This window comes from Perca fluviatilis, chromosome 1 (assembly GCF_010015445.1).
Source record: "Perca fluviatilis chromosome 1, GENO_Pfluv_1.0, whole genome shotgun sequence".
Classification (NCBI taxonomy): Eukaryota; Metazoa; Chordata; class Actinopteri; order Perciformes; family Percidae; genus Perca; species Perca fluviatilis.
Genome location: NC_053112.1, coordinates 29,318,902 through 29,340,768, shown reverse-complemented (window position 1 = coordinate 29,340,768; position 21,867 = coordinate 29,318,902). Strand labels below are relative to the sequence as shown.

The 21,867-nt window shown below is 39.2% G+C and overlaps 1 protein-coding gene across 4 annotated transcripts in view; it reads left to right on the top strand.

Annotated features, from left to right (window-relative positions):
* The first annotated feature begins 921 nt into the window (after positions 1-921).
* rnf24 (ring finger protein 24) overlaps positions 922-21,867 on the top strand; it is a 30,158-nt gene continuing 9,212 nt past the window's right edge. The window contains exons 1-6 of one of the 4 annotated variants that reach the window (XM_039798238.1): positions 10,919-11,136; positions 13,487-13,636; positions 15,108-15,219; positions 17,397-17,442; positions 18,832-18,874; positions 19,432-19,473. In XM_039798238.1, the coding sequence (XP_039654172.1) occupies positions 11,120-11,136; positions 13,487-13,636; positions 15,108-15,219; positions 17,397-17,442; positions 18,832-18,874; positions 19,432-19,462 (399 nt within the window). In that variant the 5' untranslated portion in view covers positions 10,919-11,119 and the 3' untranslated portion in view covers positions 19,463-19,473. Of the gene's footprint in view, positions 1,472-10,315; positions 10,338-10,918; positions 11,137-13,486; positions 13,637-15,107; positions 15,220-17,396; positions 17,443-18,831; positions 18,875-19,431; positions 19,474-21,867 lie in introns of those variants that run through there. The other 3 variants (XM_039798227.1, XM_039798236.1, XM_039798219.1) reach the window with 3 other exon arrangements.

Below are 21,867 nucleotides of genomic sequence, written 5' to 3'. Positions count from 1 at the left end.
AACTCAGATGGTTCTTAAAGGGACAGTACACCCCCAAATAATTTTTTTTTTTTCTCTAACCTGTAGTGCTATTTATCAGTCTAGATTTTTGGTGTGAGTCCCCCAGTGTTTGAGAAATCGGGTGTAGAGATGTCTGCCTTCTCTCAAATATAATGGAACTAGATGGCACTCAGCTTGTGATGCTCATTGCGCCAAAAAATGAATAAGAAAAACTCATCAGCGATGTCTCCTTCCAGAAATCTTCACCTGGCTACTCAAGATAATCCACAGACCTGGTTGTCAGTTGTTTAATACAGGAACAATTTTTTTGTATTTATGGCCAAAAGCAGCAGCACTAAGAGGAAAAATGTGTATTTTTGATTTTGGGGGGAACTGTCCCTTGTTCAATGTTCACATATGATGTGTGTTATAGATTACACTAAGAAACATATAAAGCAATTAAAAGCCCCACCTCAACCAGCTACCACAGTAAAATACTGCACCAGTCTTAATTAACTAATTACAGAATTATTACCACTCTGAAAGGGCCCACTATGAGTTGATCTTTTTTTTATTATTCTTTTTTAATGTATTGTTAAATTTGTAATGGTATATTGTACATAATTCTTTAATATCATCTTTTACAGTACTTTGGCACTTTTTCAATTGTTATTTTAGTCTATTTGCTAGGCTACTTTTATATTGTTATTTTTATATATCTGAATAACTTGATTGATGCAGCCGCAATGCAAGTTCATTGACTTTTTATACATGACTAATAAACTGGTCCCCTGCATCTCATGGCATTACCATTACAAGAACCAGTATTGGTTCTTATTTTAACCATTATTTTAAAAATCCCTTGCAGTCAGCTAGCTACGTGACCATTTGCGGCATCCCCTCCCTCCCTCCCTCCCTCCCATCACTCCCCTCGTCGTACACGCTGTCCTCAAAACCTCCAGCGGCAATAATACATCCGTGCATTACCCCCATCGGTCTGTATGAGTCTCTATATGCTGAGCTGACTGGGAGGAGGTGGGATCTAGCTACTGGTGGAAGTGGGCTTAACGTATACGTTACGTGCGAGTCGTGCAGATTGCAAACCACGAATATAATTGCTGCCAACGACGGATTCTTTCGGGGGAAATCACTACGAGAAAGCCCCTCGCGGGATAACCTCCCCTCCCTGCCAGCAACATACATCCATCCACCACTTTCCTTTATTTATCGTCATTTTTCTTTTGCCTCTGCTTCCCACTCAGACCCAGCGAGGTTCTCGTTAACCACAGCCGCCACCGTCGTCCACATCACAGGCGGGGGCTGTGTGATGAGGTCGCCCTGCAGCAGGGGTTTGGTTACGCTAAGATTTTGTTGTTAGGACACTCTTCGCTTTCAGTTCGGGTCAACTTGTCGGCTTTTAAAGCCTCCTAGCACCCCGAGTGTGTGAAGAAATACACAACAGACGCTACTACTGGGGCTGTGGGAACCGCTGGTGAGTGGATGGTCCTCTTATCATTAGCTGCTAACTGCTTAACGTTACTGTTATTTTGAATGTATTGCTTTTGGCAAGAAGCATTGATGCTGTCGTATTTGGAGTTCAAGACCAGTCAAACGTGTGGTCTAATTAACTAGTGAATATATTATATCATACAGACTTTGTAGAGGGATGTACGAATGTTTTTGAATTGACATAACGTCAGCGCTATTGAACGTTACCATTGTTTAGATATTTTGGACTGTATGCTACTCGGAGATAACGTTAAGGAACGCGATGTAACGCTGCTAGCTAGCGAGCCTACGCCCAGCTGTCCCTGTTCTGTAATGAACAATAACCACACCAAGCCGCAACATAAAGATGCATGATTGATATGTATATAATGTGAAGTGGAATCATTAAGCTCTCATAGCGCCCAATGGCTGGGTAAGAGTCAACTCAGCTTAATTATGTCCTATCACCCGGAACAATAACACTTATTTTGCTCATTATTATAATGCCAAGGTATAAACCTAAACTCGCTTTTAGCTAAACTGTGATAATAACCCTTGTGAAAACGCATGGCAGGGAAACAGTAGGGCTTTCTCTGTGTTTCCGTCAACACTAACAGCATTGTGTGGGCTGTAACACGCATGAGCTATTGCACGCTTCTTCTTGGTGGGTGTAGCTGGCAGCAGTGCAAGTATGACACTGTTTAATTATGTGTATGCTATCATGTACTTTTTTTTGTTGTAAAGAAAAAGTAATCTCCAATCTGTTCAAATTCTGTATGAGATGAGAGCAGTTTTTTTTTTTTTTTTTCTGAACTATGCAGACCTGAGAGTGGCAGAAAATATTGATTGTAGGACTGCTTACTGTGGAAGCAGCTGCCAAGTAACCAGAGATACATTGTTCTCACCAGAATCAGTCATGTTAATCTGATGACAGAATATACATCACAATTTTGAAAAACATACCTTTTAGCCTTCTTCTGCCATTCAGTGGTCTAAGGATTCAGGGTGTCATACCTGTACTTTACAGACTGTTAAGCCCTCTGAGGAAAATTTAGTTGAAAGGAGGTATGTTGACTGGCTAGAGTCTTGCACTTAAGTATGTTGTGGATAGTGCACTACACAAAAAGTTTCACTTTGTTCAACTTTCTATGCACTGACTAATGCAAATGATTGACATCCCTGTACATATGATGCACATATTCTCCAACAGTCGCAAAGTTGATGTGTAGAGTTAGTGAACCATCAACTGTCACTGAACAATGCAGCCCTGATAGTGCTCGAAAATGTGTTCATACAGTTCTGTATAGTGACTTCTTACTGTCGAAGCAGCTGTACAACAATGGTACATTGTCCTACAACATTCTGAAGTCTTTCTAGCATCTAGGGAAAGAATATAGATTACAACTATTTGTTTTTTAGCCTTACTCTGCATTGTGTTGAATTTGGGCTATTTGACTGGCAACATCCCTGCACCAATGCAGCGGACGGCACCAAAAGTTCAAATTAGTTGAACTTCTGTGCACTGACCTCTGAGAGTGATACCACTGATGTCCCTGTACACATGACTGTACCTCCTGTCCAAAACAGAGTAGAAATATATGTGTAGTCTCTCTGAATTTTAAGCAAAACAAGTCTTAAAAGCACACAGACACTACAGATGAAAACAGTGGCGGAAAGCCATCATTTAGATCTAACATCCAAGTCCTAAAGGCTTTATTTGAGACTGAGTTTTGAGTATTGGTAGAGATCAGACATGTTTGCCAATGTGAGTATTTGCACTCTTCTAATGTTGAGTTGCAGTGGTTAAACGTTGCACTGCACGAATCGGTGCATAAATGTAAATGCCCCTCTAGTAGCGTCTGCTCTTAGATACTTGGATTTTCCTAGTTTTACATGGCAATATCTAGCAATATTAGCGGGCCTAAATCATTTAGCATTTGCGTAACTATAATGTTCCTAACCCAGAGGTTAAGCCAGATAACATTTTCATTTTTCAATAAGACAGTTTAGGGAAAACTGAAATGACATAATAATTAATAAAATAGCTCAACTATCTATGAATAGCTAGAGCAACCCAATCCTGAAGATACTTACTGTAAGAGAACTAGTTGAGCCCAGCTCATTTACTTATAGAGTGAGTTTCTTTTCCAATGGATCATATAAGTGCAACACTGGGCTTCTGTAACAGCAAGGTGCTGGTCTTCCTCTGACTTCATTTTTGTAAACAGATGTTTTGGTGTTTAGATGGCTTCTATAAAGGGTCTTTAGACAGTCTGAGAAAAGTGGTGGTCAGCTATGTGTGTGTTGACACATACTACACTACTATTACCAAATAAAAATACACTTGTGTGATTAAAGGGATTACTCATTCTACTTTGACGATGGACACCTTGTGAACATCCCAATTCAAAGCCTGCTCGTCAATGGCAGTATAAGGAATGTCATTTCATACTGTCTGTGTGTTATGCCATTTTCCAGTTAAGAGGAAATGAGCGTTACTTTATATGTAGGGAACTTACTTGAGGGCACTGGTGCCCTCCATTGAGGGCAAACGTTAAACAGTCAAATACCACATAACAGATTTTAGGCAGACTGGTGTCTCCTTAAACACTTAGAGCCGGTCCAACACGTTCCAAATACACATTACTGCAGCATTTGAGAAGTGGGTGATCAAGAGGCCTCCTTCAGACTCCCTCAGTGTACACCAGTAGCTGCAGTGCTTAACATATAAAGAAGGTGCAATATGCAGAATTAGTGGGAAAGAACATAAGGGGATTTTATTTTACATAACACAATATTGCATTTAGCTCCTGTAATTGGGGGCTAAATGTAGCTTGTTGAATGTGTCGTCAAACCATAGTAAACTAAAGTACCTTTTGTGTGGTTAATCAGTAGGCCAGACTTTTACTTGCGTAGCACGTAATGAGCGGAGCTTAAAGGTAAATAAGATGATATGGCCCAGGTTTATTTCCATGATAATAAGCCCCTGCAAAGAATCACTAGTAAATTAGTTTGTATTATTATTATTATTATTATTATTATTATTATTATTATTATTATTATTATTATTATTTAAACATAATAAATCAAAGCTGGACCTACAATTATTAAGTTTGTGTGATATAGTGATGTAATGAATAAGTGATGCATGATTTGGTTTTGTTGACCAAATTATGCATGATACCCCTAAATGTGCAAATCAAAGCAACCATAAGTTGCCCCTCATTGCTAACAGGATAGTCCACCTTAACTGATACAACTGATACATTTATTATAATACTTTTTAAAAAACATCTTGTTACTTTAACTCACAATTCTTAATCTGGTTTGCTGAAAATTTGCTATATAATTTGACATACTGTATGCGTTATATAGCCTCATGCACAGTGAAACAAAAATATGAGTAGGTAAAAGGCTGAATGTTACTACATATTGAATTCATATTGATACTCCACCGTCAGAGAACACAGCAAACTGCAAAGGTTGCAATATCCGTTTGTAAGTGGGGAACTCTTTCGTTTGTGCTAAATGCAAGCAAAGAGTTGTACCTAAAGCCTGCATGTGCATTGATTGTTGATCAATAACTGGCCCCTTCCCGTGTTATCTTGATGCAGAGCAGTTAGTGGCTACCTTTTTTGACATTATGTCTCTATTTATTGTGCTACTGTTTGGTTTCATCCACTAATCCTAGTCCCTCGTTGTTTCTCTTGGCTTCAAGCACAAGGCACTTGGCCAACTCAAATTCTTCTTAAATAGATTGACTAAAGTAATGCTTCACTAAGAAGTAGGTTCATGGAGTAAGCATGTAACATTTTCGATTTAGTCACAGTGTGTGAACGTGACACGTGTTGGATGCTACATTTTGTCTCAGACTATTTATTTCCTGCAGGTCAGTAGTGGATAACCCCAAGAACTGATGTGACTTGTATTGGGTTCAGGTTGTTTTTATGTTTCAGCATGACTTACTCACCCTCACATGACTACAGGTTTTATTTATAGTGCCTGGGACAGACCAAGGGTCCTGTTTCTCTAAAGTAGGTAGCTGTGAAAAGCATAGCATAGGATTATGGTTGTTACAATTTGAATATTATCTTGTTCAGTGCTATTTATTTTGAAAAGCTTATTTTCCAAACAAAATCCCTCACCACTCTTGATTTAAAGGGGTGTGTATGTGGCTACTCGACAAAAGTCAACAAGAGTGCTATGAGACAGCTGTGTGTGTCAGTTCCTCTTGTTTGTGTCAGCTTGTGTTACTATCAGAGTCCACTAAGGAATGATGGGCTTTAATAGGAGGGAGCGACAGCAAAAGAGCATATATAGTAAAGGTCATAACACACTTTTTGATTTTGGTCCCATTCAGATGATTTTAGTTCCCAGACGTTTGGCTTCATATTAGGGTTGCACGATATACCGTTTCAGCATCGACATTGCGATGTGCACATGCACAATAGTCGCGTCGCAGAACGTGCAATGTCAAGTGTACTCAAACACATCATGCTACAACTTCTTTGCTCTTTTATACAAAAGGAAAACTCGCACTGTTCTAATTCTTTCACGACTCATCTAGTGTTTCCCATTAATTACCTACAGTTAAGGTAGGCCCTCCACACTTTCATAGTGAAACAAAAAGATTTTTACACTTTTCAACAGGTGAGGTCCGCACACGTGGAGTGGCATTAGATGTAAATCCAGTAATTGAAATTTTCTATCAGCAGCCGGCATTAGGTTGACCTTGTCAGCTCCACTCAAGTCCTGTGCCTCACCACATATCCATAACTGTAGTTGTAGTTACAGCGAGCTACTTACTGTAGAACTTGGCCCAACTTTGGAAAAACAAGTTTTTTTGTAATGCATATTTTGGGGCTCAAAGTGGAAACACTGTTGCCTACTGTCGTAATTAATGGGGTGCGTGATCGTCAATGTTATCATCTTCATTCCTCTCAGGAAGTAACCCTGTCGGACAGTTTAAAAAGAGAAAGATATCTTTTAAAGCTTTCTACATCCATTACTGACAGCTGTATCCTTGGCCTGCATCTTATGATTTGTAACTGATCTGTTTTTCCTCCTCTCTTGCTGAAAGGACAAAGAAGGAAGACATTTCAACTGGGAGCAATAATGTTTTGATGGATGGTCAGATATGTGAATGCCCAGTGCCCCGCAAAATCCCCCCCGCCCCCACTCAAATTGCTGAGAAATTGATAGTTCAGTATCATCTGAATATGGGCATTTCACTTACACATTTTGGAGGAGCCCTTTTGCTCTGCCTCTGAGGCCCTGGTGTTTGTTGCTGCCCTTTGGCATATTAAGTTTCAGATGTGCAAATCTCATGGCCGGCTGTGGCTGCTAGTGGAAATTTCCATTTCTCATTCAGCATCTCGTGAATGCGATGTTGTGGGCTGATCACAAGAAACTACTGAACAGAGCTAAGGTTTTGGGGTTGTTTGTAAAGGGAATTTTCTATTTAATAATACGATAAAACAAGAAAATTTAAAAAAAAAATTAAAAAATGTATCAAAGATACATGCACTAAATTACTAGGGCATTAGGGGGCATTTTGGAAAAATACAAAGGACAAAGGTTAATTTAATTAACCTGTTTTTGGTTAAGCATTTGGATACATTGTCCTTGGAACAAACCCAATGGCAGTATTACTCACTTCCTAAAACATATTTCATCACATGACAAATATGTGAAGTATCATGGGTCCAAAGGTCATCATTTGTCCATGTGATATGTCTACTAATGTTCCAGCCCCTATTGATTATGAGTAATATGGAATAAAGATATGGAAGAGGGCTGGGAAGTTGACGGATGGAAGACTTGTTTGTTCAGCACGTTTGATTAAGCGTACAGTCATACCATTGTGTGATAAATTAGTTATGTAAACGGATGAGCAAGGACAAAGGGATCGTTCTTCGATCAGAGATTTTGTTTGGTGATAGCAAGTGCCCCTACAGGACTTTCGCCCTGATTTTCTGCTTGCCAGCAGCTCCATATCGGAGGCAAATTTGACATTAGTTCGGCGCTCGAGCGCTTGCCCGCAAGCACCGATGGGTGAACTGTTCAGAAATGCGAGACGAGAGGCTCATTGGTGCCTCGCAGACACATTCCAGATATCTAGCTGGCTAAATATCTGGAGCTGTCAGGGACTCTGCCAGGGAGCTACAGCCAATGAGAGCGCCAGACACAGGTTGAGAGGAAACCAGGGGGAGGGGTTGCCCGTACTTTACTGTATGTGTTGCATTTGCAACACAGACCGAAGTTGTTGTTGCGCAAAGAGAAAACGGGCTATGAAGATGTGTGGAAACAGGCAATGACAACACCCCCTAAAAGCACGCTGTCTGATATTTCTTTTTCTACTTGGTTTCATTACTGCAAATCAGCCACCAACAACTTGGAATGCTTGTTTCTGCCGGCCATCCAAAAATCCCAGTCTTACATGTCAAAAGAGATGTTTGCAAATCAATGTATACATTTTTTTTAACATCATAATGAACGTTTTTGGCTTCATGCGACACTGATCAACTCTCATAGGAATGAAGGAAGCTATGGCTCAAATGCTGTATCCAGTTCTCTTTATACATCCATGGTGCACCCCTGTCACTCAGTGAAAAGAAGACCGCAAGTTGTGTAATGTGAATAGTACAGCAGACTGGAGTCTTGTAGTGGGAACTTAGCTTAAGGTAGTGATGGTCAAATGAAGCTTCGCGAACCACTGTCTTTATTTTCTGAGCTCACTAGCTGGCGCACTTGCACTGAATTGCCATTCCTTTAACCTTTTTCTTTGAACAGAGAGCGCCATCTAGTGGGCTCAGAAAATAAAGACAGTGGTTCGCGAAGCTTCATTTGACCATCACTAGCTTAAGGCAAGTCTAGATAAAACTACCAACGGGCTATATGGTTGTCTTATACGGTATGGTTTAGAAGGTCTTAAAAACATATCAATCACACTACGCTCTACAAATACCTATGCTAACTAGGCCTACTCTAAACTACTCATCATTATCCTGAATCAGATTGTGATCTAAATATTTTGATATCAATTTGTGAAACTGGTATCTCAAACTGAACTCTGCAAGCACTGTAATGTGTAATTGTTTTAAGAAAGTCTATTTGCTTGTTTTGACATAGCATAGGTCAAAATGAAACCATTTTGTGACCTAAATAAGTGATGATGATAATAATAATAATAATAATAATAATAATAATAATAATAATAATAATAATAATAATAATAATAATAATAACTTTATTCAGGACACAAATGGTTCATAGTACCTCATGGATGATGACTCATTGGCATTGTGGAAAATAGTTTCTGCTTGTAGACTGGGTTAATAACTTGCCTAGAAGAATCTGTCTAATAGAGAAACTATTTAGGCCTACCAGCCAACAACAGAGGGGAAGAAGTGTAACACTGATGTGTGATCTTTGCTTCACATAGTTAGGGAGTGATGTTATCCTCATGTAAGACTATGACTACCCATACATGAGGAACAACAGCTCATTAAATTGTTTTATTTAGTTTTACTGGAAGTGAAAATATACAGTGTCAGTTGAAATTCATCCTGACCAAAACAGAATCTAGCTTGTATGATTAGTTGGTACACTGCCCTAGGCACATAAAACCAAACGTTTTGTGGCCAGACACCACTACAGATAGGTCTGTTTTTATAATTTTGGTGAACTGACAATTTAACAGGGCTTTCCCCTTATTAGATAGTGACAGTGGATAGACAGAAAAGAGGGGAGAGAGAGGGGATGACACGCAGTAAAGGGCCGCTGGTCGGATTCAAACCCGGGCCGCTGCAAAGGACTCAGCCTACATGGGGCGCACACTCTACTGGGTGAGCTAGAGGTGGCCCCCCCCTCTTCTAAACTTTCTCAGCCTTCTATATATCACAGAAGTCAACTTTATAATTTTTTTCTGTTCTATCATACCACAGGAAACGGTGCACAATGAATGTGAAGAGTGATTTACCCACTAACGCTCATATGCTATAAATGTGCTGTGCGTGGTCATGTTGCTGGTTATATAACAGCGTGAGGCCATTGAAAATGTCTGAGTGAAAGTTTGTGGCAGAAATGGTGGGATAAGGTGAGAGGTTGCATATCACATCTGCCTAGGAATGCACCGATTGTAAAATTTGGGGTCAATACTGATGTTTAAAATTAAAATATGCAGATTCTGATATTTTCTTTGCTGTTGGTTATTTTGTTTTTTGTTGTTATTCCCTCTTTTTTTTTTTTGCCAGGGAAACAAAGTATGACTGTTTTACAGTCATTCAGCATTTCATTACACTATCTTTGAATGAGCATGAATTCAATCATACAAATATATAAAACACGCTGACTTATTGGGACTTAAGCTTATTCACCGTATCCCCTAGAGTTAGACAAATCCATACATACCCTTCTCATCTCCGTGCGTGTCGTAACGCTGTCTGACGCACCCACTGCTAGCCTAGCTTAGCACAGATCCTGGAGGTAACTGGTTCCAACTAGCCTACTGCTCCCAATAACTGATAAAATAACGCCAACATTTTCCTATTTACATGTTGTGATTTGTATAGTCACAGCTCGTACAAATAACAAAGGTCACACGAGACACAGCCATCTTCTAACCGTATATAAACTGGGAACTATATTCTCAGAAAGGCAAAGTTTAGTTTAGTTTGCTGGGAGCAGTTAATTAGATTTTTTTCCCCCCCATAAATGTCTAACAATTATGCAGATTTGTTTTGTGTCATCAACTTTTCTGTTATTTTTGTTCCTTATGTTGGCATAGGCTTACAACAACCTGTAAAGCTGTGCTGCTCATCAGTCAAGAAGCCCAAAAGGAGTGAATCATATATTTCTCATTATCGTAGGTGAGGTGTACTGAAGAAAAAACATCAGTAATAATGTTAAGCATGAACCACTAGCACATGACGAATTAAGATACTTAAGTTGTCTTGTTGTCTGTCAGGTTAGCCTTGAATAGCATTTCAAATGTAAATGTTTACATGCAAAATGAATGTCCCTATTCATGTGTGCACTCTTTCGTTGCAAGGATTGCCATGGAAATGGCTTTACTAGATTACAAAATATGTCTTGAGATAACTACCGAACCTTTCTTCACATTTCATGCGATCTTCACTGTTGACAATGTTTACCACCATTGGAAACGTGTAGGACGAAACTCTGACAGCTTGGGTGAGCCACAACTTACTATTTAAAGTTGAATGCCGCTAACAAAAAAGGGCTGAACATGTCAAGTTATTTTCACCTAATTTTCAGTGTGTTGCTCTAACATTCTCCCGGCGGGGGGGGTGTGTGTGTGTGTGTGTGTGTGTGTGTGTGTGTGTGTGTGTGTGTGTGTGTGTGTGTGTGTGTGTGTGTGTGTGTGTGTGTGTGTGTGTGTGTGTGTGTGTGTGTGTGTGTGTGTGTGTGTGTGTTCAGATAAGCAGGAGGTTGTTGTGGCTGTTGAGAGAGAGAGAGAGAGAAGCGAGGCTTGAGTTTGGCATGAAGCCATTATGAACGGGGCAAAGAAGGGCTATGATCCAAATAAGTCAACAGGAGGCAACCCACTGACAAGGCTCTCAAGGACAAGTTATGTCACTTCTCAAGAGCCTGAGTTACAGATCTATGCATTCTTTTTTTGCTCTTCAGCATGAAGGCGCCACGTGGGTATGTGTGTGCTATATATTTTTAAGTCTACATGAAAAAAAAAAAAGAGATGGTATATGTTGTTGTTAGTTGTCTTGCAAGATCGACTCCATTCCTTTTTTTTAAACTAGCCGGAGAACATTAAGCTTTATAATAAATGTAATAGTGTGCTTACAAGTTGTTGGCTAGTTATACATTATTTTTTTCATTGGTTTCAACAAGCTATCTCCTGAAGTGCTTGTAGAGGTGTTTGTGTGAAAAGCATGTAGCTCTGCAGCGGTGTGTTCAGATAAGCGAGGAAGTTGTCTGGGCTTTATTTGGAGGGAAAGAGTGAGAGAGAATTGATTGATAGTTAAGTGGCAAAATCACCAGCTAAAATGGCTTGTGCTGTTTTGAAATTTCAATGAAATGGCCCACGCTTATGGCAGTGGTCTATTTAATTTGATAACCGTTGGGCTCCCCTATAATATCAATTTCCAGAACATACTGAAGGCATCCATCCCTTGGCAAAAGATTTGCACGGGACAACTAAATAAGATGAAGCTCAGACTTAATCTGGCCTTTGTGCCCAAGGACCGTTTTGGGGGCATTTACCCTCATCCATTTACCTCTTCTGCATGCCATTGAGACATTAAAACATGTGTTGTAATGAAAACTATTGGAAAGAATAGGAAACCTATTAATCCTGTAATCCCAGTTCTCAGATATCATGAGCTAGGTGTCTTACCAAGAACACTGTTCTTGTGTAAAGCTAGACAGGTGAGTGTGTCTTGGATGGCAAATTACTCTGTGCAAGTCTTTTTTTTTTATTTTATTTTTTTTTTTATAGGGGATACGAGTGGCTCTGTTTTGAGGCACCGATCGTGACTGCCAATACTGGCTGGAGTTATGTTCTATAGAGGCTTCTGAGGGTAATGCTGAGAAAGTGTTCCCAATACAGAGACAGCTTAGTTATATAACAGAGGACAAGTTTCACTGTGATATACATGTGGTGTAATCATAATATGGCCTCAGCAAAACCTACAAAACTTTCCATAGTCCAGAGAAGGATAGAGGAATCAAGCTCTTGGTGTTTAGTGAAGGGGAGGGGCACAAGACTGGGTTCCCAAAGGAGCCAAAAGAGTTATTCCTGTCCTCTCCTCCTCCTCTTCTCTGTGTAGGCGTAGACATGTCTACTCATGTCCCTTTGGTACATTGAGTAAAAGCACTAGACCAATAGCTCCTTATTGGTTTGCCTTAGCTTTTATGAATCAGTTCTTCAGAAGGGATTTTTTTTTTTTTAGGTATACTTATGTGTTGTCAAATAAATGTTAATATGTAGCCTTTTATAATCATTGTTTTTTTTGTGCCTGTTTTGTAACAAAAACGGCTGTGTTAGCACTGCGTACCAGTGTGTATTTTAAAACTGTGTATTTCATATAATAAAAACCAAACAAAGAAGTCTTTCTCTTTGGATGGTGGATGAAAAATAAAGGGAGCTGTAGAATACTGTAGGATCAAAGCTCTAGCTGTCTGTTACCATTAGAATATGTAAATGACAACTTAATGTAAACTATATTGTCACAGTGTGGTAGGTACAGAATTGCACCATAGCCCTGCTGTTTTAGTTAGACTTTCAGTTTAGATTTTGAGGTTTTGGCATCTGGCCAATTTAAGCAAACCCTAGAGCAGGAGAGTCATAATTCATCCATGCAGTAATAGTTATTGGTTCATTAGTTGGTGCGGGGGGGTGCCTATTTATCCATAACATACTGTGGCTTTTTATTGAATTACTCTAATGTTTTTAGAGTGTGTGTGTGTGTGTGTGTGTGTTTCTAGAACTAAAGCACTCGCATTTGCAATTTGATAAACAAAATTGTCTATTACGCTTGAGTAAATGAAACCCCAATCAACAAAACTGCTTAAAAAAAATACAGGGTTAAAATCACCAGGAGAGTCCGGCACAACCTGACTCTGAACGGTGAAACTGAGATAAGCGCTCTTATTCAAGTTTATGTTCTGCTTTTTCAACTGTTTTGTAAATTGCTATTCAACACAGTCGGAGAGGATTTAAGTGCTATTTTATCTCTTAATTCTTATCATTTTGGCGCTGGTCATTTTCCTTAGGTGCTGACTAAAACCTCTTTGGGAAATGCAGGAAAAACCCTGCATTTACAATAAAACTAAACTGAAATTAAACCAAACCCTAAATAGGTTTCTGTTATTCTGAAAGTAAAACTAATTTGAAAGTGCAACTAAATGACCTTTAGTTCCAGTTTTACTTTGTGTCATGTAATGCTGTGCCCTTATTGGTCCAAGTTTTTTTTCTGATCACTTTCTGAATGTGTGTGGAAATACTAATGTTCTGTATTATTTGTCTCTCTCCATCCAGAATATCCATGAGCTCCGATTTCCCTCACTACAGTTTCAGGATGCCAAATATAGGGTTCCAGAATCTTCCCCTTAATATCTACATTGTGGTGTTTGGGACAGCCATCTTTGTCTTCATCCTCAGCCTCCTCTTCTGCTGCTACTTAATAAGGTAAGATCTGTGCACCCTTCAACTCTGAACTTGCCTAGAATTTTTATTGTTTGATGTTGCTTTGCTTTGCGAGTTTGTGGCAATAAGTGTCATACAGGGGTCTCTTTGGCTAGGCAACACTGTCTATTTACTGGGTGTAACAAATCATTCATCTGGTTGTAGTGCATCACAATTTGTTTCAAGATTTTAATGAACTGCATGGATTGTATTACCTGCTCATGCATTGCGACTTCCCAAAAAGCCAGAATGGAAAACAGAAATATGTATTTATCTCTTTAAAGAAACATGTTTTTAGGCTTGCAGGGTTCTCATTTTCAAACCAGTCAACCTGAGAAACCCAAAAAATCACCCGCACGCATTGATACCTCCACAACTATAACAGCATTGGCTGTTATAGTAAACACTGGCTGTTGACTGTGTTTTTTTTTTTGTTTTTTTTGCAGAGATATGCTTGTTCCACAAATTCTTTAACACATTCAAATTAAAAAGCCAACTCCAACAACTGCATATTTCCCCACACACAACTCTTTAATCAGGTTTTAACCCTTTAATGTGAGTTTATAATTTACATAGCTTTGTTCAGAAAACGCTTCGTGTAGCCTGAGGACCATGATGGCTTGAAACAAAGTGTACCTCTTCTGACTAGCAAACTGTCTGCATCTCTACTTATGTGAGACTTGAAAATTATGAGAACTGAATGTTAACTCTCCCAGACTTTCATTATATAACTGTCCCCATAACACATAACATTGTTACATTTCAGGTCACTTGAATAATTTTTTCAAAAGTGTCCTCATATACTACTTGACTATAGCTTTATCCATGTCTATGCATAAACAAGATACATTAACAGGTACTAATGATAATGGGAACATTTATATCTAGTCAAATCAACAGTTAAATGAAATATCTAATATCTGTGTAGTTTCTATCCTACAAACTGTATGGCACTTGTTACTATGGCTTTTAGTTTAGGTTGAATGAAATTTTAAATCCTTTTCTTCCTTTTTTAGAAATGTGTGTTTTTGTATTTGTCTTGCAAATGTTTGAACAGCACAGTTTGGAGAAGGTAGCTATGATTTTACAATTGGTGACTTAAATAATCTGAATTAGTATGCTGAGGTCCAAAGCTGCTTGTCTACATTATTATGATCATGGCACTTGGCGTCAAAGAAACTAGTTTTAACTCTTTTTCTTAAGAGCAACTTTACCTCCTTAATGTCCTCACCATATTCCTGCGTTAATTAAATTTACTTTTGGTTATTTAATCAATTTGCAATTGGATGTTTAAATCTCTTGCTTGTAACCATTAACTTGTATCTTGTTAAAGCTCCCTTTTTAAGCATTTAGCCTTGAGTGTGATCCAGTAATTGTTTCCCAAGGAAAAGTGGAGGTGGTTACTAGTCATTCCCTTGCCCCTCTTTTTAACCCCACTGGTCTTATAAATTGTCCTGGCTGCTATTGCTGCAAGGGTTTCTCCTGGCAGCAACAAACTGAACAGAAATAATGTCCAGCAAGACAGTGTGATGCAGCAGTTCTCAACAAAATTCACCCCTCGCCACCCTGCCAGTGCAGGGCAAATGGTAAGTAGGTTAACTAATACTGTGTTCCTACAATTCCTCATCTAACTGTTAAAATACACTTTTTGACTTTGATGCAGTACCATGATTCAATACTGAAAGTCAAGATTGCCAGGTTTAGTCACTAAAAAGAGCGATTTTGCTCCATGAAAGGCGTTTAAAGATGCAGTCTCCCAAAGGACCCCTTGCAAAATGACTTAAATTATATGCACCATCATGCATGCATTACGGCTACATTATAAGCAAATTCTTCTTTTACAAATTCGCCACAGCTTCGTTATACCTCAAATCCTGCCTTTAATTGGGGAATCCTATGCTGTCTGTGCAGTAAGCTTCATTGTTCCTGTTTACATTGACAGTTAAATGATATCCCCAAGGAATTGACGTTAAAGTTGACGTGCAACGGGTAGGGCTTGGCGATATGGAGAAAATCAAATATCACAATATTTTTGACCAAATACCTCGATATCGATACTGCAACGATATTGTAGTGTTGACTATTGGTGCTTTCACAAAATATTTACACAATGAGATTTTTGATAAATAATCATGAATAATGTAGATATAATGACTAAGTGGGTAAAGGCAAATAATAGAACAGTTACAACAGTCTGGTAAGTTCAGAAAATGACATCACTTTACTGTAATGCAGCCTTTAAAACCAGGAAAAGACAACACTTAAGCCATATTACGATATCCAAAATCTAAGACGATATCTAGTCTCATATCACGATATCGATATAATATAGATATATTGCCCAGCTCTAACGACGGGTCATTATTCCAACAAAGACAAACACTCACACATAGTTTGACAAAAGGCAGACACTCATAGAAATACTCAACCACTTCTATTAGTGAGTCTTCAGTCCACACACAAACAAGTGAAATATGTATTGTAGCATACATACATAACAAGAATTAACAAGTATTTCTTGAGCATGGGGTGTTTCTCAAAGAGACAGGAGGCCTTGATTGCTTAATTTATGAGCATGGCCTACATGGCCTACATGTTACAGATCTTTGTAACAGTAAGTATGTTTAGTGAAGTGACATACCACTTGGGTTGGGTATCGTTTTTTTTTTTTCGATTCCGGTGCTAAATCGATACTTTTAAAACGGTGCCGGTGCCTAAACGGTGCCTGAACCGGTACTTTTCAATAAAGTTAAAAAAAAATAAGAAAAAAAATAAGTGACTCAAAATTAAAGATTTAATAATAATGTAATAACTATAACAATAACAATAACTTATTTCACCAGTATATTGCTGTTGAACCCCAGATGGGAAAAGGGTATTTTACAATTACTGTGAATGCACCACGAGGCTACCTGTTTTAAGTGAATGCACCGTCTGTGTTGTTTAATTCCGACAACGGCAGCTGCGAGTGAACGCACCGCACCGTCTGTGTTGTTTAATTCCGACAACGGCAGCTGCGAGTGAACGCAACGCACCGCACCGTCTGTGTTGTTTAATTCCGACAACGGCAGCTGCAAGTGAAAGCACCGTCTGTGTTGTTTAATTCCGACCATATAAACATACTGTATATCTATGAATTCCGACAACGGCAGCTGCTGCGCTGCAGAGCAGACTGTTACATCCCGCTGTTGAAGTCCTCCACAGTGAAATACAGTCACACTTTACACTGTTTAACGTTAGCTGTCAGCATTTTACCGGTGTTTAATCCAGCTGCTAGCTAAAGGTAGGCTAACGTTACATGCTGTCAGGTGTAGTGTAAAGTCAAGCACCGAAATGAGGCACCGAAACTTTCGTTCTTATTCGGTCTCGTTACTACCGTTTACGTCGGCACCGGTTCCCTATTGGCACCGAGTTTCGGTACCCAACCCTACATACCACAAGGTAGACCAAACCATTTAGCCATTATTCACTATGACGAAGGCTGTCACACACATTTTACATTCTAAGTTGCCCATTGACTGCAGGAAAATTTTGATAATTATGGCTTTGAGAGGAAGGTCAATTTGGACGCGTTTTTTATTTTTTAGCAGGTCATTCTCCTTGCCCACTTTGACATTGCACTTAAAGGCCATTGAGCAACCCAAATGAGTGACCCTCAATCCACGACCAGTTGTCCCCTACCCTTGGGAGTCTCTGCACCTTTTCTTGCTGACCTCTTTCAAAATGTCAGTTTCTCTCCTAGACTGTGCTGCTTGTTTTACAGATCCCTCTCACTCTGCTGCGAGAGGTTAAGGTTACTTGTAATGGAGGTAAAACCTATGAATTTTTCCTATCTCTCTTGCTTTTGTTTTCTTCCCCTTTTTCCTATGTATTTAAGTCTCATTGTCATTACCTAGATTTCCTTCTTATCCAGTGCTCTTTCTGATCTCTCTTTGTTTTGAGTTGTTCTGTTTTTTTCTCATGTACAAGAGCAATGTTTATTAAAGTTCCCATGGCATGAAAATTTCACTTTATGAGGTTTTTTAACATTAATATGAGTTCCCCCAGCCTGCCTATGGTCCCCCAGTGGCTAGATATGGCGATAGGTGTAAACCGAGCCCTGGGTATCCTGCTCTGCCTTAGAGAAAATGAAAGCTCAGATGGGCCAATCTGGAATCTTGCTCCTTATGAGGTCATAAGGAGCAAGGTTACCTCCCCTTTCTCTGCTTTGCCCGCCCAGAGAATTTGGCCGACCCATGAGAGAGAAACATCATGGCTTTCAAACGAGCAAAGTGGCAGTTGGTCAAGGCCACACCCCCACCCTCCACCTTGTCCCCACTCTCTCCTCCTCAATAGCTACAGACACAGAAATGGCACATACTAAGGAAAGCTCATTGTGGGACTGGCTCTAGTGGCTGTAATTCTACACCAAGGCTGAATTTCGGGGAAGAGACTTCAGATACAGTATTAGGGGACCACTAAGGTCTATATAAAAGCATCCAAAAAGCAGCATGTCATGGGACCTTTAAGAGTTACACCAAGTTGGTTGTATCTGTGGGTACTCTCCTTTTAACCTGGAGTTTTGCAAGAGTTCCTCAACAACCTGCAGTAATGCTTTTAATGTCTGATCCAATGTATGTTGGGTGATATTGTGAGTTCATATGTTACTTAATGTCTGGTGATTGTTTTGACAAGAAACTAAGGCCTCAGGTCTTTTAAGAATGATATCTGCTAATGGCCTACTATTGCATTACTAAGCAAAACAAATATTTAACAGAGTTCAGGGAGTTTTCAGTCAGAAGTCTCATGATTGGTTCACCTGACATATGGCTGAGACAAAATCATCTCTTTAAAACTTGTGCAGAAAATGCCCAACCAAAACATGTTTACCTCCAAGATAAAAACTGCTTTCCTTTGTTTTGCTGTCTTTTTGTGAGATATATCATTTATAAAATCTAGAGCCGGTATGTATGCCAAATTATTATTATATTCTCAATTCTTATATGAATTGAGAATAGCTTTTTACACCCATTTGGTACCACAGTGATACACTAGAACAGACAAGTGGCACTTGGCAGGCAAGTATTTATTAGGAAATTACATCCATGTTTGTCATTTCTCTCTTTTTCCAGGATGTATGATTTATTTTCTCTATTTAAAGTAGTCAGTTGAAAGTCACTTACTAATCAAGAAGATGTTTTGTCTTTACGTCTCCCCAGGTTACGGCACCAGGCGCACAAAGAGCTATATGCATACAAACAAGTAAGCACTCCATGCACGCACATGCACACACACACACACCCACACACACACAGGTTTTTGTTGAGCACAACTGTACTCCCAAAAATTCTGAATTGCACTTGAGCATTCAATCAAAGAATAGCCTGCAAAGCTAGTAAGAGGGAGAGATGGAGGACATAAACACGACTCTCGTGTCCTTAAATTATGTAATACGAGCACGCAAAAACTTAGACACACACACACACACACTGGAAAAGTAAATGCTATGGTAACCATTAACTCTGTGATTTGCCTCCTCACTACCTGCCAGCTAAAAACATTCATTTGTCCATCTTCTCTTTGGGTTATGTAAGGCTACCAACCTCATATAATAGACACCCACACAAACCCCCACACACATTTGTGCACATGCATTTACTGTAAAACAGAAACTATATTATAGTACATCATATCTCTGTGTCACTATTGAGCATGACTGCTTGTTTTTTCATAACACACTCATTAGACAATAAGTCTTTTATTGTATTTCCAGAGGAATTGGTTCCTAATCTTTCCTTATCTTTTATCATGCCTCTTAGGTCATTCAGAAGGAAAAAGTCAAAGAGCTAAATTTGCATGAGGTAAGCACTCATCTTCTTCGTTAAATTGATGACATTTTAACACCAAAGAAAATTGCTCTCTTTAACAACTTGGCCTAACTAGTTTTCAGAACATTCTAATGTGTGTAATGTGACCTGACAAGTACACACTGTACTGTTATATCAGCTAATTTGGACTAACCAGGCGTGTGCTACTTAATTTTAACAATGCTTTAGACACAATGTTGTTAATTTACTTTGATTATCCTTTCTGTCCTTCGATCCTCTTGGTTGTGCAGTTATGATGGTTGTGCCATGATGCACTGTGCTCTCCGTTGGTTTAAAATAAAGGGCTAAGGCCTGGGACTTAGGGGCAATTCATGCTGTCATTATGAACATAAACATCCTCCGCTTCGAGATGGACAATAAAAGGTTCAGAATGATACAAACTCCTGTTATGTAATGTGCATCAGGAGCAGACATATGCCATGTCTGAACATATCAGGACACAGTGATTTTTTGCACAGCTGTACTCTTGGCTTTATATTTCTGTTAATCTGCTTTTGAGAGTTTTCTGGGTTTAGTCTAGTTTGTCAACAGTGATGACATATACATTGTTAGTTATTTAACATTCAGTGCATCCGTCTTGTGAAAACTAGCATCTTGTGGTTAAGTCCTGAGTGTTTTCCCTACATGTACGTACTATTACGTAATGTTACATGTCAGCCCAGGTTGGTTGGAAAATTGCAAGCAGCAGTCAGCGTGTAAAGCAGCACCAGTGGCTTTGCAGTGGAAAAAATTATATCCTCGGCCAGGAACACTATCCCTTTAACACTGTAGTGCAAATTAAATGTTAACAATAGCATCTTCATGTGTGCTTTGACACGTGGCTAAACACAGTTTCTTGTCATCAGTGTTTGAGTTTCCCACTGTCCATCAGGCCTCAGGCTTATATTGTTTATGTTGTTTGAAACTGAGAGAAAGCATTAGGAGGTGTCATGTGAGTGACGACTGACACAATTACCAAGCTGTTTTTGTTTAAGGACAATATCACACACACACCCACACCCACACACACACACACCCACACACACACACACCCACACACACACACACACACACTAGCCTGGGTGGATGACCTAGTTTTAAAGGCTGTCACGCCAAAGTTGCACAAATTCAACCCATTATTTTGATGGAATATCTAGAATAGGAGTGCTAATATGGGATCAGTTTACTGGCCAAGTCATGTTCAAGTTTGTTTGATGTGTAACCTGATCAGTTATCCATTTTGTATGACATTGACCCCTTTCTCCATTTAACTGTCCCATGTGTTGTGTGTAAAGAATACCCTAATATAAAGGATTCATGTCACTCCATATGGTAATAAAGTAACACTGCTGTATGCCTCTTGTAAAGAAAATCATAACACCAACCAACACCTATATATATATATATATATATATATATATATATATATATATATATATATATATATATATATATATATATATATATATATATATATATATATATATATATATTGGTTATAGGATGACAGTAGTTCTCAACTGATTGTGATGTTCTGTGGGTGATAATGGCCACTTTCCGACAGGAGGGATTTTTGCAATTCCTAGAACATAAAATTCTTAGAACCCTTTTTTTCTCGTGTTCTGACTGGACCAATTTGGGGATTTTTAAGTTCCTCTGGCCGCACTTCCTGTAACTCTTTCAGCTCCTACTTCAGGGCAGGGTCTTTTCGCTGTTCCCTTTTCAGCATAGGAACCTTGGTCAATGAGGGTCGGGTTTCCGGTACAGACAGACCAACAACGGGACAATTTTAACAATTTTCGCCATCTTATTCATCACTAAATTCACTTCTGACAACGTTGTAGGCGAGAAATTAACTGTTTCGATTTAGAATATAGGCATTCTTGTGAAAATTGATGCCGAATTGACAATTTGCTTCAAAGTTTTCGGAGTTGAGAAGCGCCATGAAGTGAGGCGACAGCCAGCAGGCACCTTCCGCTAGCTCGTCGCTCAGCCAGTCATGCTCAGAGACCCCCGCTGTGGAGGTCTCTCAGACCGGTCTCGTAAATAAGAGGCTTTTATTTCGCCGTTGACGGTTCGTTTGTTTAAATATCACAACACATGTCCATCATAACATTAACAGGAACCTGTGGTTAACTGTCTTTTCGGATTTATGCTCCATAAGCGTGGACACACACACACACACACACACACACACACGTCCACAGCGCTTGTCTAAATTATGACAAATATGCTATATACATTAGATTTAGTATTTAGTTTATACTTTTTCTTTGGTGTATTTGTTTTCTGATTTTAATGCTGTAAAGACTGTTGCCGTGCTTGCATCACTCCCTTACCCCTCCTATAGTCCCTATGGCCACTTGGCCAGTGTGAATGCAAATGGCA